This window comes from Squalius cephalus (genome assembly GCF_949319135.1).
Source record: "Squalius cephalus genome assembly, chromosome: 23".
Lineage (NCBI taxonomy): Eukaryota > Metazoa > Chordata > Actinopteri > Cypriniformes > Leuciscidae > Squalius > Squalius cephalus.
The window spans coordinates 21384703-21404001 of NC_137144.1; the positions used below are offsets into that span (position 1 = coordinate 21384703).

At 38.9% G+C, this 19299-nt stretch overlaps 1 protein-coding gene across 1 annotated transcript in view; it reads left to right on the top strand.

Annotated features, from left to right (window-relative positions):
• lrp5 (low density lipoprotein receptor-related protein 5) overlaps positions 1-19299 on the top strand; it is a 58842-nt gene that overhangs the window by 14306 nt on the left and 25237 nt on the right. Inside the window, exons 4-8 of the mRNA XM_079859194.1 lie at positions 2863-3060; positions 6088-6284; positions 8056-8187; positions 10502-10898; positions 10986-11157. Of these exons, the coding sequence (XP_079715320.1) occupies positions 2863-3060; positions 6088-6284; positions 8056-8187; positions 10502-10898; positions 10986-11157 (1096 nt within the window). The remainder of the gene's footprint in view (positions 1-2862; positions 3061-6087; positions 6285-8055; positions 8188-10501; positions 10899-10985; positions 11158-19299) is intronic.

Genomic DNA, 19299 nt, shown 5'->3' on the forward strand with positions numbered 1-19299 from the left:
TTATTTGTAGTTATATAGTGATGCGGTACCGGTTATTTAATGTTTGGAGCCATTGTTCATCAGTTCATTGGGTGGCTCCAGTTGATGTTCTCTGTTGCGTGGCCAAGCATCAGGTTTATATCTGTGTATAACACAGACAAAATCAAAACAAACTCACTCGCACGCACTCTAGAGATACAGACGCTGGTTGTTTGTCAGAGAGTGTTTCTTTAATGTGATATCTGGTTTTGGTAGCAACAGCACAAAGAGACTCAGCGTTGTTATGGTACTTTACCTTCTGTAGAGTAAAATCTCTAGAATTGTGGTTATAAATATGGTAAAATATGTTAAATGGACATTTGAGTACTGCACTCTCTGTGGTAGCTAAACACATTAGCGAATTAGCTTTCTGAGGAGTTCTTATCTGGTTTTAAGCAGGTGTAAAACTGTAGGTTTAAAAAAAAATTTTTTTTAAAGTGCTTATAACCATAGTAACATGATCATATTCCTATAGTCGTTACACTAACTTCTGCCAGACTTAAGGACATGTTCTCGAAATCACGCAAAAAAGGTTGTGTATTGTTAATAGTGTAGCGATGTATGAAGCACAGATTGAAAGTTACTTTCAAACTTTCTGTTAGTAACCTTGGCAAGGTCCACGTGAGGAAATCTTTTGAATTCCAGATCACATGGATTCCTATCGAAATGACTGGAATTTTAAAACACAAATTTGTCAAGCAACAGTAAATGGGACCACGTTTCGCAACTGAATCAGACCACATTATTTATCTTGTTTGATAGCTGTAGCAATGGTGTTTGAAGGCCATACATTTAATTTCTCAGAGAGGTTTCTTAGATGGCTAGTCAATTAGCCTACCATTGTGACTCATCCCTAGCTCATAGGCTAAGTTGCAAAATTTGAAGCCAAAGTCCAAGTTATAAACCTCACTACAGATTGACATTCGAAGAGTTATTGTCCTTGTTACTGCCCTCTGCAAAATCATTGTTCAACCAGCTCTTTGTTCTGTCAGCCATCAGATTTCGGCAGTGGTGTAATGCTAAGGTTCCTAATTGAGAAAAATACAGCACAACCGTTGGAGCCACAGGCAGGCTAATAGGATGCATCTCAGGGGAGGAAGGGCTGGTTGAGTTTTCATGCTTGGTCTCCCTGCTGGCATGAGGCTTGATAAGTGTTTCCGTTGGCGACACGCTCGCTGTCGTAGCTTGTACGCCATAAGTAATCACGGCTTCTCTGGGCGAATGCTTCCCTTTATGCATTTTTTTTCTGTCTTTTTTTTTTATTCATTCCCCCTCATTCCTCCTTGTCTTCATTCTCTTTTCTCCATTGGCTTTTTTTGTGTTGATAAGAAAACTTAACTGTGTTGATAAGAAAACATAACTTTTCAGATTTCCTGTTCCCTCACAAATGGGCTAATAGGGTATACTTGACCTACAAAAATGGCTAGACTCATACACACGATTCTTTACAACATATTTATATTTGATATTTATTCATTTAGCAGACGCTGAGGGCATTGTTCTGTTTAAGGAAGTTATAAAACAACTTGCCTACATAGTTAAGTTAGTCGACAACGTGTAACAATTCGCTGATATGACGTCAAGACAAGAACAGTTCCTGTACTGTACTTCGTACAGCTACGCATAATTCCTTTTGAGAGGTGTAGTGTGGCTTTACCTTTGATAGGAGTGATATTCATAAAAGAACACTTTACTCAAATTAAAATTGTCATTTGCTCGCCATCATTTTCTATTTTCTGAGAAACACAAATGGAGGTATTTAGTACAGTGTTATTGCTGTTCTCTTCCATATAGTGAAAGTCAATGATAACGGTGCTTTTAAACTGAAACAATGAGAAAGAAGTAACATAGAAGTGGTCCGTATGACTCGTACACTGTATTCCAAGTGTTCTGAAGTAAAAAATGTGCTTTGTGTGAGAAAAAGACTGAAATTTAAGTTTAAATGCATTTAAAAATCTCTATTTTATGACTTGGCAAGTGAAGACTCATTGCACACAAGTTTGTCGTCAGTGATACCAAATGACATTGGTTTTCACATCTTATAAATTATGGCTGTGTATTTTATGTAGGGTTGTACGATTTGGGGGGAAAAATTGGATTGGATTTTTTTTTGTGTGTGTGGATAATTTTATTTGCGATGTTTAAACAAAAAAATTGCTGTGCTGCTTTGTAGGGCTGTACAATTTGGCTGAAAATGTGATTTATTTATCAATATGTCTAAATTATTATTATTACTAAATAAATATTAATCAAAATAATAAATATTCGTATTGTAATATTTCACGTGAGGAGCAGCATGTGCAAACCGAGCTGCCCTTTTTTGGTATAAATTTGATATTTGTCAGGTTAGTATAGCTAGTTTACGATCCTTTTTGTTTTCCATGCACGTTTGAATTGTCTGCTAGCATTTCCTGAAGACATAAAAAGGCTTTCTGCCAGCAAAGAAGATTAGAGTTGTTGAGCATGTGCTTGGGTTTGGTTGCTGTGTTGTGTTTCCCTCATATGAAGTGTTTCAAGCGAGACAGGCTCTGGCAAATATAACTCTGATATGATTTGCTTTGAAAACAGCCTGCTCTTGAAACGTTTGTTTAGTCTAACTCGAAATCCATGTTGCCTAACCTTGAGCAGCTTCCAGTCAATATGTAAACCGTTGCAAACTCAATGTCCGACCATACTTGAGTGCGTTTGTTCTGATTGCATGTTATACTCCTTGCAAATAGGGATGTGAAAACTGCATATTTTCATCGTCTAGTCGGTGGGTTGTCTGAATGACTGGTTGACTACTTTTGACTTTGTTTTCTCTCGGATAATGGAATCCAGCTGACTGACCTCTTTTCTTCTCAGGTACATGTATTGGACCGACTGGGGGGAGGAGCCGAGAATAGAGAGGGCGGGAATGGATGGCACCAATCGACAAATCATCGTACACAACCAAATCTATTGGCCCAACGGACTGACCATCGACCTCGAGGAGCAGAAGCTCTACTGGGCAGACGCCAAGCTCAGCTTCATCCACAAGGCCAACTTGGACGGAACAGCTCGGTCAGTTCCCTTATTCTTTCTCTCTTATTCTCAATTCATCTCCTTGTATTTCTCCCCCTTTACCATCCGGTTTGAAGCTGAATGGTATGGAGTCTGTGGCCCAATCCAAACACTCTCTGCACGTAGGCCCTGCTCGGGACCCCCCCCCCCCCCCACCACCACCACTTCCGCCCACTCTTAACTTGAGATGACCTCCGTGCCATATACCACTGTAACCCGATCCTGCTTGGCATTATGGGTATGATTTGGGCCCCAAAGCCAAAGGGTTACATTTCCTTTTGTGTATGTAGGATTTTGCAGCAACTTCAATAAAGAAAGGTATGTCGGACCCTCTGCTATGTTGAGATTTGCATTGCTAGTCGATCTGCCAGAGTCGTTTGGTCTGACTAGGCCTGTAGTTCAGCAGATGTCATTGAAAGAGGAAGCTGACCTATATCTGGAGACCAGAGTATCATAGAGACGTATGTGATTTTATATATGACAATTGATTATATGATAATTAATTCCATTTTTTTTTTTTTAAAGTGGCCTTCCATCTTTCATTAAAAACCTAATTATTTAATAATAATAACCTAATAATTATAATTTAAGAAAATGTTTTTTTTTAATACATTAATAAAACTTTAAGTGGCATTTCTAGTATTCCTAAAATATTGAAAATTATTTAATAATATTGTTTTTGAAATATAACATATTTTTTTCTTTTTTAAGTGGTGTTTCTATTATTATAAAATACAAATCAATTCAGTGATTTTATTTCAATGTTGATTATAAAATTTAATTTTTATTAAATTTTAATTCATTAGTAATTGATTCGTTCATTTTTTTAAATGCCGTACCCTGTCTTATATTAATCAGTCTGAAAAGTTAAGTTATTTTTGAATTATTAAATTAATAGCTGGCTCCCTTATTTAAGTGAATTCCTTATATGCCAAAAAAGACAAATCAATTAAAAAATGTATAATTTATTATTTTATAATTTCAATAAATAATAGTTGATTCATTTTTAAATGCCGTTCTTAGTCATATAGTTGTCAGTCTAAAAAGATTGATTGATTTAAATTATTTTTCAATTATTAAATTGCTAATTGATTCCTTCATTCTTTTTAAATCGTATTCCATAATTTATGTAGATGTTTTTTTTTTCTCTTCTGTTTATTGCATGTTTTTTTCTATCCCTACTGTGTCATGTTTACTTTCAAGTAATAATTTACTCTGCTTGGTTATTCTTTGCCCACATTTGTTGTGTAACCTGGAAAACAACGGAGAGCATCTAGTGTAATTCTTTAAAAGGTCTTTTCGACTGAGCCAGATTTGAGTGAGTGCAGTTGTCTTACAGCTGTGGATCAGTGGTGCGCTCTTTATTCCAGCTTCTTAATGACACACAATCCTCACACAGAATTGGCTGGAGAACAGACACTTTGTAGGGATACTGCTTACTGTCACATCTTAATTTAAAATGGTTAGCGTTTCTCTTTAAATGTTTACCCTCGTTTGTTTTTAAAATAAAAAGCCCTTCGAACACCTTTATTTAGTAGGTGTTTCAGATTGCGTGCTTCAAACGTTCCCGTTACTACCGTCAAAAGCTGTGAAAAATCTGGTTGTAATTACGTTTGAGAACACTGACCCCCACACCACCACCACCCCTCCCCTCATTCTGCTGTTCGTCACACACTATTAAAATCGGGAGGGTGAACAACATGTCAAGTCTAACTCTTCCATGCACGCACACTGACTCCCCCGACCTAACCAGGAAAATTTATCCACTCGTCTCGACCCACTACAGCTTGATGATTGATGAATGCCATTTGTTGGAATGGCAGAATTATGGTTCTGAACACTTGTTGCTTTGATCCGCATCCACTTATTTATGTCGGGTGGTTCAGAAGGCCGTCGTTCAGCCGGACAAACGCGACAAGCGGCGCTCCGATGGACTCCGAAGGGAACTTCACTTAATAAGGGCAGCTGTACAGTTCGAGCACGGGGATGACTCCCTACTAACGACCGAAACAGATGTGGTCTTACAGGTCGATGACAGCCTGATTTGTTTAATTCCCCCCTCTTCTTGGAAAAGAAGTCCTATGGGGGGTTTCGGTTTCGCATGAGCTCTAGATTTCCTGAAGGGTCTAAAAAAGACTTCAGTCCAAAATGTTGTTGGCTTCTTGTTGTGGTCTTAAATTCACGTTCTATATGCCTTTTTGGAAAGGGTAATACCTTTAGGCCTCTTATGTCTTTGAAATTGAGACATGTAGGACAACCGGAGTCCCTAACTTACATTTACTGGAATTATTGCCAATATAAAGAATTCCGACTGGATTCATAAAGCATGTTGGCTTGGAATGTGTGTTCCCTGCTGAAAAAAACCAGCTTAGAGCATGACATTCCAAGCTGGTCCAGGCTAGTTTATACACATTAGTGCTGGTATAACTGGTGAATTTTGGTTGACCAGCATGGTTCTGAACACATGAAACCTGGAAGTGTTGCAGTTTACATGAGTTAAAGGGGTACTGCACGCAAGCACGCACGCACGCGCACACACACACACACACACACACACACACACAAACACAAACACACACAAACACAAATAAATTCTGTCATCATTTACTGAACCTCATGTTGTTTGAAACTTGGATGACTTTTCATTTCTGGGTGAAGATATATATTATAAAATGTATTTATTAAAAAAAAAAAAAATGTTTTTGACAGTCTTTTGGTCACCAAGGCAGCATTTATTTGACCACAAATACAGTAAAACAGTAATATTGTAAAATATTTTTATAAAATAAAATAACTTATCTATTTTAACATAATTTAAAATGTTATTTATAAAGGTTTTGCTCTCATTTATGATCAATTTGATGCATCCTTGCTGAATAAAAGGATTTTCTTAAAAAAAAATAAAAAAAAAGAGACCCAAACTTTTGAATGGTGTGATAAAGATAAAAGCTTTAAACGTCCAAAATGCAACATGTGTTGGCCATTCGAGCGGGCTGTCTATTTACATATATCTGTTGACGCTTGCAGAGAGGCCGTCGTGGAGGGTTCTCTCACCCACCCATTCGCCCTGACTCTTTATGACGAGACGCTCTACTGGACCGACTGGCAGACCCGATCCATCCACGCTTGCAACAAACACACCGGAGAGAAACGGAGAGAAATTCTTAATGGCATTTACTCACCGATGGACATCCAGGTGCTGGGCCAAGAGCGGCAGCCCAACAGTGAGTCTACACGTCACAAAAACTCACAACACTTGTTGATAGATGGTCGTTTTTTTTCTTTCTTTTTTGTCAAACCAGAAGAAAATAATAATTTTAATCCCAGGGCTCATGAGTTATGTGCTGACCCTGAGATTCAGACTGTTTTGAAGCTCTAATGCACATCAAATTTTCACAAATCATGATTGCGAAGGAACAGAAATGTTCAGTGTTGCGCTCAGGTCAGGTTCCCTCAAGAGATCCTTCACATTCCATGTTTAATTTTTTTGTCCTTCTTTCAGCACTTACAGTACAGTCTCTTTGTAAAAGTTTCGGCCTTTTGGCCCATGAGGCAATCTGGGTAGAATAGTTCTCAGGGACTGAAATTTTTCAAGTGTCCTGCATTCCACTCTGAACAAATAAACACAGCTCCTCAGTGGAGACAGGGAACAGTCCCAGCACGATCCCACCCCCACCTTAGTCTGTGTGTGAGGATGTGGGTGTGGATTGCTCCGGAACATTTAACAGCCTGCAAAAAGCCCAACTATAATGTTTGTTGTGTTGGAGGTAAGATAATAAAGAAAGGATGTAGCAACCATCATGCAAATAAAGGATGAAGATCTAGACCAGTGAAGGTTGATATATATAAAGTATATACACAGACATACATACAGTATATATGAATTTAATACTATATATATATACACACACACATATTATGTAAACACAAACTTTTATGTCAGATGCGATTAATCGTGATTAATCGATTTGACCGCACTAATTAATACTGTGTATATGTATATACGTGTGTGTGTGTATATATATATATATTTTAAAGTTTCTTGTATTACTTTTGCTTACTAATTATTTGTATTACTAAATACACAGATGCATATTCAATCATTATTCTTTGTCCTTAAAAATGTGCCAGTATCAATATTTTGTGAATTTCCTCATGTGTCCCTGAACTGTGGACCAGTCATCAGTCAATATGCTGGGCAGACTCCACATCTGCAAGCAGCACTGAGAAGAGGGGGGATGACAAGTGTTGGGTCAGGGCCGCATGTGTTTTCCTGATGGGACCAGATGCATTTTCTGAGAGGGTATGGCGAGCAGAGCGTGACCTGGTGGAAATGGAAAAACCTGTTACAGGAAATAAAATGTTTTTGCTGCCACCTGCTATTGTTCAAGAGTTGCAGTTTTGTTTAGGAACTGAGCAATGCTGCTTTTTCGAATCACAGGTGAAAAGGAAGTTCATGGCCGTTTGATAACAAATACTCCATCATATGAGGAAAATCTCAAGAGTTCCCCAAAAATAACACAATTTTTCAAACAAGTCCTACTGTAGGAAAGGAAAATCACAAAGTAGATCTCTTTATTATCTTAATGGTTTCTCCGAGACATAAATGTAATTAAACTTAGTTCCTTAAATCATCTTCACCATATTTTTCAGATTTGGCGTGATAGCAACCAGTTGATATCTAAATTAAGCAAAACATTACTAAGAACTCCATTAAGTCTCCTGAGCAACCTTTGAGTAGGGTTAATCTGTTCAAGCCATGGCTATTTAAATGCCAGACCTGTATTTACAACATAATTCACTGCTCTAAAACATTAATCGCCCTATCTGATAAACTTTCTCAAATGAAGGTGTTGATGTGGTGAAACATTCACACACTCTTTAGTTCGCTTTGTTTTCTGGTCATTTTTTAACCTAGAGGTCATTGCTCTTTCCAGTAATGTCTAATAAACAACAGTTTTATAGCTTTCCTCTTTCCCTGTCTTTGCTCCACAGTTCAAACTCCATGCAGTGAAAGAAACGGAGGCTGTTCCCACCTGTGTCTCCTCTCTCCCGTGCCGCCCTTCTACAGCTGTGCTTGTCCAACAGGGGTTAAACTCCAAGAGGATGGAAAGACTTGTCGACCAGGTAAAAAAGACAGATAGATAGATAGATAGATAGATAGATAGATAGATAGATAGATAGATCTCCTTTTCTTTGAGGAGAATGGAAGGGTTGTGTTGCATTTATAATTTTATTATGATGTCCCCGCTCTCGAGCGTAAAATTAGATTTTTATGAACTGTGGCCTTTCATGGGCTGGTTTTGGGATGAGGATTGGCATACTTTGCATCTATAAAACATTTGCATCCTGTCCCGCGCAGAAAACCATGACAGAGACTCTAATGTTTGACAGATGGCGGCCCCTTTGAGTTCACAACTCAAAATCACTCTCCTCTCATTCAGCAATCATGAATCATAACCTTGTTCCATAACATCTGAACAATTTCCCTCCGTTTTCTCATTCTCACAAGAGTTTTAGCCTAGAGGAAGAGCTAGTAAACGTAGTTTGGGGCTTTGGTGGTCCTGTGTCAAGGTAAACATTTAGGGTCTGACCAGGTTAGACCAAGGTTTTGTGCGTTTAGGTCCAGTTCAGGAAATCTGTTTGTTTGAATTACTCAGGGGTTTGTATACATTCCCACGTCTCCACACTTCTTAAGGAGTGCCCCTTTGCTCATTGTACAGCACGTTTCAAAAAGATGGACCCGATTTGAAATCGCTACATCTCTGCAACCACGAACCGCCCATGAATGAAACTCTCACCACTTGAAAGGGCGGGGCATAGAGTTTAAATGGCCGCCGCTAGATACCTCTCCCAGCGCATCAACAGCCTCTAGCCTCAGTTGTTTGTAAGATGGTGAGATCTTTTTTAAACACCCTGTTAATTGTTGATAAAGTCATGGGGTGCTTGGAAGTAAATGGAATTTTAAAATGACATTTTCCTGCTCTGCAAATATCGTTGAAATAGATAAAATCATGGGATTTATCTGTTAAAATTGTTCTTTTAAAATTATTATTTATTTATATATATATTTTTAAACTAACTTTTAATGAAAAAATCTTATTTCATTAGTGAAATATAGTAATTATAACAAAGTAAACTGGGACAGCAGAAAGGTCGAGTTGTATTTGTATGCCCAAAAGGACTTTTTCCACAAAAGTGAAATGCATTTGACTGTTTGCAATTTAAAATGAATGCAATTGTTATTTTGTTCTTGATGAGGATGTACATTTAAGCATTAAGGGCTACTCTAAAATCAGGCGTCACCCCTGGCTTGCTTAAGGGTTTTTTTCCCAGCCTCTACAGAACAGACTCATCCATTGTATCTGTGCACCCAGCCTGTTAACAACAGACTGCTCTTTTATTAGAAAAAGTTACATTTGCCCCTTCCCAAGTTGCTCTGCCTTTCTACTTGAATTTATAACTCCTTCAAATTTGAGGTAGTGTATTCCCAGGCCAGGAAACAATAAGATGTATTCTTTAAGTCCTCATTCCAGTGGTGCAAGTGAAACATGTAGCTGTCCAGAATTGCGTTAGTGGAGGACAGGGGAGGTTGTCTGGCCAAATGAAACATATTCCCACTGACCTCAGGATTAAGCAACCCTCCTGAAAAGTTAGACAACTAATCAGAACTCAAACAATACCTCATTGTACTGGACCTTGATTAGCGGCAAGGCAAGGGCACAAGCGGTCCAGTAGGACAAAGGATTAGCATGAGCAAACGTCCAAACCTTGTACTTGTTTAGCTTGGTTGGCTAAATTGAAGGCATTTGTTTTGGTTTTGTCAGACGTCAACTCACTTTGATAACATGCAAGGCAGAACGAAGGACAAATTAAAACCAAAAGCAGCAAAAAAAGCACAAGAAACCCTAGAGGAGCTGTTTTCCCTCTTCTTATTGGTGTCAGCGCTGATGGATGTCACTACTTATTGGGTGCCGTGGACCGCAGCTGGTGTTGTGGGTACTGAAGCATACTCGGTTACAAAGAGAGATTAAATAAGGACAAGGTTGGACCTAATTGCTTCCACAGATTGGGTCTAGACAGATTCTACTATTGGTATTTAAACCTGGCATGTGGTTTTGTAATGGAGCAATGCGATCTCGCAGTGCAACGTCTGCAGGGACAACTCTGCAATTCATGCTACTAATTGCTATTGTCAGCCTTAGTTTTCTTTGACGAGTTGAATTTATGCCCTAGGCATGGTAGTAGTCTTAATATACATCTTTGTAGTCCTTTTTGCATGATGTTTTACTAGTACCTGTCTTCCTAATTAATGTAGACAGTGTAGGTCAAAGGCCACAGCATCTCTGGTACTTGAATCTTTTGCAGGATGGACAAAAGAACAGAAGATTTCATTGTTCTCATGCCCAACCGTATGAGCAAATCTCTATCTTATTCCCAGGGGCAGAACAGGTGCTTCTACTGGCTCGCCGTACGGACCTTCGGCGGATATCCCTGGACTTACCTGACTTCACGGACATAGTCTTACAAGTCAGCGACATCCGGCACGCAATCGCAATTGACTATGACCCGGTTGAAGGATATGTCTACTGGACGGACGATGAGGTTAGGGCCATCCGCCGCTCCCGAATTGATGGAAGCGACGCCCAGACTCTGGTCACCAATGAGATTAATCATCCAGATGGAATTGCGGTGGATTGGGTGGCACGCAACCTCTACTGGACGGACACTGGCACCGATCGCATTGAGGTGACCAGACTCAATGGCACTTCTCGACGCGTCCTCATATCTGAGAACCTGGACGAGCCACGAGCCATTGTGTTGGATCCAATAAATGGGTACTAATGTCATGCACTTAATTTAAGGTAATTTCTGAGATCTCTAAGGAGATTCCCTTTGAAATACCTCTTGATTCTGTTTTGCAGATACATGTATTGGACTGACTGGGGGGAGATGGCCAAGATCGAACGAGCAAACCTGGATGGCACTGACCGTGTCGTGCTGCTAAACACCTCTCTTGGTTGGCCCAATGGTTTGGCCGTAGACTATATCGCAGGAAAGCTTTATTGGGGCGACGCCAAAACGGACAAAATTGAGGTAAGTCAACTAAAGTTTTTCTTTAAAGGAGAATTGCTGTGATGTGGTGTCACATTGTTGCGTGGTTTACTCATTAGATTTCGCTTTACTAAAAGCATATATGAGTAGAAATTGAATTTGATGGTGTTCCATGCTCAACAAGGTGAATTGAGACTCTTGCTTTGGTGCTGATTGAATAGTCTGAATATGTGGAATAATGAGAGGGGACCTGAGAACTGGCAGAGAATCCAAGGGCAAATTCCTTGTCGAAAGTGAGCAGCTAGTCCTTCAAGTACTTCCTTGAAGTGATCATCGTAATGGCCTTGTCGAAGGCTCTTTCTCGAAAACATCCAGTTGTTTATTCGAAACTAACATTTGAATTCCACCCCTATCCTGCTGTAAGTGAAATTGCAGGAAGATTCTAAAGGGAGAGTCTTGAGACATATGTGAGACTTGAGAGTGCATTAAGTGCACATTCTCCATTGACACTGTCAGCTTATTAAGCTGTTTCAGTGTGGAGTGGTTTTGGAATCTCAGACTAGTTGTGTAATATCTCAAAAAAGAGGGACACCAGACATCCGGTCAGTTCCCGAACTTTTGTTTTTGTTCGAAAACCCAACCATTGTGAAACCTCAAGTATATTTGAAAGGATTTCCTGTGTAAGGTTTCATATTTAGATGGATTTTTTTTCTGTTTTAGCATTCTAACTCAAGCCTCAGACCAAAAATCTTGATTTATTCTGTCATAATTTCTGTCTGTTTTTGTTTCCTCAGTGTCTGTTCTTTTGTGGCACAGGCTTCTTGGTTTGGGCGTTTTCATGGTTTTGGCATTGTGTAATTAGTCAGCTACCTGTAGGCACAGGTCCCTGGGTGTCATAATACAGAGTTTTTTTTCAGGCAGTCAATATGCCTGAAAGCCTGTCTTGTAAACACAAAAGAAGCTAAGGAAACATCCCCCTCTTATTTTCTCGTGCTCTTTTGCTTTTTCTTCTCACGCTGACTCTCAACGATCTTTTCAAACCTACCCCTCAATATATTTCTATACTTGGACTAATATTCTCTTATGGATTCCATTAATATTTCATTTATTAACAATAGTTAATGCATTAGGTATCATAAACTTACAATTAACAATTTTACAGCATTTATTTAGTGCTAATTTATAAATAATCTATTGTTCACTGTTAATTTATATTTTTTCATAATATATCTATTATTCATAAAATTCATAATATATCTAATGTTATTTTTTACTATTTGAAATGTTAAAAATGTGTTTGAATGTGAAGTTAATATTAACCTAGATTAATAAAATTGTTGTTTGTTAGTTGAGGAAACCTAATGTATTAACTCACATTAACAAATTTAACAAATGGAGTGCATTATAGATCAATCTGGAATTTGTCAGTCAATAACAGTACAGTCAATTACATGTTATGTAAGCCCATAAACCTGTTAACCTAGGTGTGTGGCAAGTTTATGTAAGCGCACTCAAACTGTGCCTTTAAAGGGTAGGTATTATTTATTGATACACTGAACTCCCAGCGAGCAGCCTGCTTTGGATGTTTTGCTGACAGTCACAGCTAGCAAAATGCCATCACAACTAACCTGTTCGTAACCCAGGGCTTTTTTCAGTCTGCCAGGTTCCCTGCTGTGGCGTTTAAAGAGAAGGGGCAGTAGGACAAGCGGGCCGAGGGTGAACAGCAGGACAAGGGTGGCCTAAAAACCACCACGACACTGCGCGAGTCCCTGTTTGCGTGCACTCTGCTTTACTCTCTGTGAGATGCGGAGGTGTTTTCTGTGGCCGTCTAAGGGAGGAGCTAGGTGGTGTTTTCCTGTGTTAAAGCTAAGCTGAATGAGTTGAGGATTAGGGCACTCCTGCTGACAGATCGAGTTCGGTAAAAGGCCAGATGCTCATTGAAGTCCACGTGCAACACCTTCTAGAATAATCCTCTCCAAATCATCCCAATGAAGGACTACTGAGCACTGGCACTCTTTAAAGCTGTGTTTCCTATTTAAAAAAAAAAAAAAAAATTCCCTATCCAGTGGTTTATATTTTTTTCGGAGCCCATAGCCTTGTAGGCAACATATAGCACGGTTGCGCTTTGGGGCGGTCCGGGTTTGAGTCTTGGTCCTTACCTAATCCCGTCCCCCTCTCTCTCTCCCAATTCAATTCCATGTCAGACTTCTACACTCTCCCATCTCAAAGGCAAAAATAAATCTTATTTTAAAAAAACACGCTGTTTTAGCTGAAGCTTGTATACTTGACTGACACTTTCATCGTATTCTCCACAGGACAGAGAGTAGTAGGTGTTTTTTGTTAATTTGCAGCCTAGGTTTTATAATCAGTTCCGCCATTGAGCAACAGAAAGCCCTTTTTTCGAGAATCGACATTTGGATGAATTTGAAATTCAGATGGATTGGTCACTCACCATCACCCCGGGAACATTGTGTTGCTCAGAGGTTGCTCTTTTATACATCTGGAGATTTAATGAAGAGTTGAGTTATATTTCATTGAAGTTACGATCTTGTCTCAGATGTTTCTTCCTTACTTTTTTGGGAGAAAGAAAAATAAACACAAATAAGATATTTATTTATTTAAATAAATGCAGGTATCTTGGTAGATCTGATTGCAGTGTGAGACATTGTTGAGATCTTCTCTGAAACTCTAGAGGAGACTTGTAAGATTACTGTGGCCTTTCTTCTTTGAAGTAGGAGATGCTAGCAAATGTCTCCATTTAATCTCATCGCTGTAAATGACGAAAAAACGATTGAGATATTAATGAGCACAGTCACCCAGGGGAGAGTTTTTATTGCTCACATTACTCTTTTATTAATCTGTTATGCATTAGCATTTTATTATCAACTTTGTCTTAAATGTTACTCCTTAAGATAAATATCAAAAAACATTTTTTTTAAACAAATGAGACAATTGCTCATATAATTTAGTACAGAATTTAGCAGTTATCTTGGCAGATCTGAGTGCTGCATGAGACATTGTTGAGATTCCTGGGGATTGAGGAGTAAAAGTCTGTTTAATCTCATTGCTGTAACTGAGAAACAGTTGAGATATTAAATAAATCTCATTTGTGATTCTTTCCTATTGGGATCGTCACCCCAGAGGAGCATTATTATTGCTCGTTTGTTGCTCTTTATTTCTCAGTTATTTATCATTTGAGGATCAACTTTGCCTCAAATGTTTCTTCTTAGTTAATTTAATGTAGATGAATTTGATGAGAAATGAGGTCATACTGATATTTCTGACTTTTGTTTGCAGACTTCAATATCTTGGCAGGTCTGAGCACAGTTTGAAAGACTGTTCTGGTGATACTCTAGAGGGGACAGGGTTGTTTTCTGAGGAGAAAAATCTGTTTAGCAGAAGACTTCATTCATTTGCTCCCCATTTAATGTCATTAACGTGTAGGAGAAACAATTGAGATATTAAAGAGTCCTCATTCAGGATTTTTAAGTTCCTTTGACAGAGTTTTGAAGGGAGATTCGGGACACACTCTTTCTCCTGTCTGGCTGAGGAGGGAAGCCCTGTGGTCATGTGTTCAGAACTGACCCCCTGCCTACTCCAGAACAAAAGCCGCACAGAATAGACGCGAAACCTCGCGGAGGTCCTCCTCAATCCACGCACGCCACCCCACCCCTGCACCAGATGCACTTTTTGGGTGGCTGCGCCACATTCCCCAGGCTCCTAGCAGCTGACAAGTGTGTTCTGTTCTCTTTTCTCACAAGGGTTCTTCAGATTCACCTTAATGGAGGCGGAGGCCATTCTTTAGCTGGCCCACTTACCCTCTGAAAGGAAGAAAAGCCCTTGAAGTGCTAATCGCCGGAGTTGCAGGACAGCCCGGCCATCAGTAATTTCTCATTAAAGATTTTCTTTTTTGCATACTAATGCTCGCTTACCTCATTTCAGCTGCCCTTTTTGTTTTGAAAGGGCCGATTCTGGACTGCCTCCGAACAGAGTCACATTTACATGTTACTGTTTGCCTTTTTTTTTTTTTTTTTTACCCGCTTGGCTCCTTTTGGTTGATGGTGGGTATGAGGGAGGGCGGTTCTTTTTTAGGAGCTGAAAACAACATTAAGTTTTAAATGAGGAGTTTTGAAAAGTGCCTTCTGGCATTTGGAATGTGGCTGTTCACTGCCTGAATGGTTATAAATAGAGGAATGGAGGCTTTCGGGCCCTCCTCCCTCCCTCTTGCCTTCTTGCTTTCCCCCCCCCCCTTTAACACGGCTGGTGATAGGCCATGTCTGAAAAGGCCTTTTTTTTTTTTACCTTCCTCCATGAAAAGTTGAATTGCATTTGGGGCTAGGGACATTTCCATTGTTAATTTTTCATGTTTGTGAAAGGACAATGTAGCAGTTTCTTCAACCTGTTTTTTGAGACATGGTTTTTTAGGTTTGACAGAGTAATGTTTCTGTTAAAATAGTGTTATGTTTTTCTGTAATATATGGCTGCCATAATTGGCCTTATAGGGATAATTCGCCCAAAAATGTGTATTCTGTCATCATTTACCCTCATGTCATTCTTTTTAGTCTCTTCTTTAATTTTTCTGAAATAATGGTGAGAATACAAAAAAGTATATATTTATTACAAAAAAACATAACAGAATACATTTCAAACACTTGACGGTCACTCTTTTCCATGCAATTGCAATTCAATCTGTAGAGCATCAAAAAAGATGCAAAAGCACCCTAAAAGTAGTCCATATGACTCGTGCACTCGTCTTCGTAAACCATTTGATAGCTGTGTGTGGGAAACAGACTTATATTTGTATTACAATTAACTGAAACTATTGAATACATTAGGATTGAATCAATTATTTATTATTTATTTTATTTTTGGTGATTCATCCCCTTTTAAAGCATCACTGCTACAATCATGCACTTTCAAACGGACATCCGAGCTTCTCCTTGTGTGTTCATGAATGCAGCTATCTTCAAATCTATCTTCACTTCACTCAGTGACCCGATCGCCCAGCAGTTAACAGCTCTCTGAAGATAGTACGTAAATAATATTGACTTAAATATCCTCGCACAAAGCTATTGACTTCAGAAGACTTAGTATGTAGTGCATTACTATTATGAACCACTTTTATGATGCTTTTGAAGGTATGATGCTTTTGATAAAAAGGTTTTTATCCTTACGTTTGACTACACTGAAGCACATCCAGGGGCCTTTGCGTTTGCAGTCGACCACCTGGAATGTCCTCACCTTCACGATACTGGTGTTTCAGGTTCATGGCATGTTCTCTTTAACGACCGAAGGATCATTTTGTGTGCCAAGAGCATCCTCTTTCATCTCAGGTCCTCCTGAAAAGGAGGCTTGATTATTGGCACTTTGCACTGGAAGGTTTTTTCTTAAACCGTATGGGAATTGTGGGGCTTTCATTTCTGTCGCTCTCTCCGTGTGTTTTCGCCTATTTACTGTGCAGTCAAACTCTCCCCCTTCTTCACCCCACCCCTTTGAACCCTTTAGATGTCGCCGCAGACCCCCTCAATTCACCCCCTCGGTGTAGAGATGTTTAAGATAACTCATTTGACTGATGTGCCGTCCTCGGTTTAGTAAGTCCCTTGCTTTGTGGGGCAGTTATGTAGATTCTGCTTTCACAGAGTCTTTTGTGACCCTGATTGTGCAGTGCCATGGGTGCCTTCTGGGTTCCCATAAAGGCAAATATGTAGAACAGAGTGAAGCAGAACTTGCGCAAAACAGGAGGGCTTTTTTTTAGGGCCGTCTCAAGCAGAGATGCGAGTATTGTTGATGAACTGTTTGAAGAGGATATCAGAGAGTAGTTTGCAGTAGGTTCGATTAGTTTATTTATTTAAATGTATATTTTTAATGGGATCAGGTGAGCCTAAAACCCTTATATTTTCAACTAGTCGGTGAGTTGTCTAAACGGCTAGTGGACTGATCAGTCTTAAGGAAACTACGTAGTTTTGCATATACCTAAACCTAAAATGTGTTGTCCATTTCTTGTGCAGTCTATAATGATAAATGAAATTATTGTATACCAGTCTCTTTGCAAAACATTTTTATTCAGTTCTGTATTGTCTATTTGCCTCGCTTAAATAGCCTGTTAAGTCTTAATAGCTATGTTTTCCCCCTTTTCTCTTCCCTAAAAGTCTTAATTTTCCTCTCAATAAAGCTATTTGACTACAATGGATCTTGAAGTGCATTTTGATGGCCCTTCAGTATGGCAACACCGTGACAATGAAAAGCAACAGCTTGAAAGAGGGCTTTTATTTGCAGCAGAACGATCTGAGGTGGCCGAGGGCTCGTCTACTGATGGATGCTGGCAAAAAAACATAAGTGTGAAGAGGATCAATAATGCTTTTCTCTAAAGTCCCCCAAAGCGTTTGCTCCAATGGCCCTGGCACATTGTGGCCGGCGGGAGGCGTGAAACTTGATTTGCACAGGGTTTTTCCAGCGAGGGGCCTCTTGCTAAAACATTGGCCATGCTAATGATAGTTCTTTTGTCTGAGTTAGCGGCACATCCAAGGCCCATCAGAGTGAGGGCTGTTTTGATTTGGACGGTAGTGGTAGAATAAGCTGTTTTGAAGAGGCTGTGAGCTTCAAATGCATCTCCGTTTACATGGAGTTCGTACAGGTGATGGATGTCCCACACAGGTCTGGCAGACTGCCAGAGAACTTCCTTCCCAGGCAGGAAGTTGACATGTTATATTTGTATACTATATTATTATACTACATCCGAAATGAGCGCTATATAGCTCATTTCAGATGTAAGAAACCTAAGTAGTCATATAGTTGTTATTAGTAGTACACTGTGTACTGTTATAGTATTTTTTAAACTTTGAATTAGCTTTTATTTTAGTATTTTATTTAAATTCACATTTACGTTTTAGTAATATTTTAGTGTGCTTTTAGTACATTTTTTTCAGTTTTAGTAATTTTAGGATTTCAACTTAAACTTGCCCAGGCAACATTTAAGCTTAGGCTATGTTTTTCAGACAGTTACCAAAAACATATTTGTAATAGTTTTAGTTAATGATGACATATGTTTATGTATGTGGATGTATCTACGTCACTGCAGTAATTTTTGCTTTGATTGCAATCCTCATCCATCAATACTTTACTAGTGAGACGCTGGTTTGCTTTATCCAGCCGAGCAACGTAGTTTGCGTATCATCTGGCTATACAGCTGTGTTTTGATGTTCTGTTTAGTCTGTATTTCACACAGTGCTATGCGTGAGGCTTCAGAAGTAATCACACACTATGACAATTTTCTTTACATTTGCACTGTTTTCGACTGATTGTTTATATTAATTTGCTTACTGGATCATTGGATTGAAAACTTTCCCGGAGTTTAGCGGTTTAAAATGATCTGATTGCAAACAGAGAAGCATAAAGGGTTAGAATAGAAATCTCCACCTACCAGGGTTACAGGTTACCTTTGTAACTGATTGTATATACGTTAATGGCGCAATTACACGTGCTTCAGTCATTTATTTGCATTAGATTCATTTCACATGATAAGGATTGAATTTATTGCATGCATTAATGTGAACAGCCCAAAAAATTAAATAAATAAATAAATAAATAAATAAATATATATATATATATATATATATATATATATATATATATATATATATATATATATATATATATATAATATAGTATAAATGATGATTTAACTAGGATTGTTAAAAGGATTTAACTAGGATTGTAACTTGGCAGAATGTTGACCTTGTGTGTATGTCTTTAACTTAGTCTGTAATTGAATATTGCACAGAAAACCGTAACATGGAATCGTTGCCCACAATGTAGGTACGATGAGTGGTCTCTGCTTTCGTTTTCTCACTAGAATCTGCTCAAATGCAACAGAATTGCAAATCCAGCCAGTGGTAGTCCAAGCCAAACAGCACTATAGTTAATTGCCTGGTAACAGTTTGTTGCTGTTGCTGGCTGTTTCACCATGAGGTCTTAAACTTTGATGTTCCAGGCTCCAAGGATACACGGTTTCACTTGAATTATAGGGGTATAAAAGACACCTGACTTTCGTAATATTTTCCATCTCCTGTGGCCAGCTCTGCACACACAATCCAGCAATTCTTTCACTAATGCAGTTTTTTTAGAGAAAACAAAAACGCTCAAATGTAATATTTTTACAGGCGAGCGGGGCTTTGACAGCCTGCA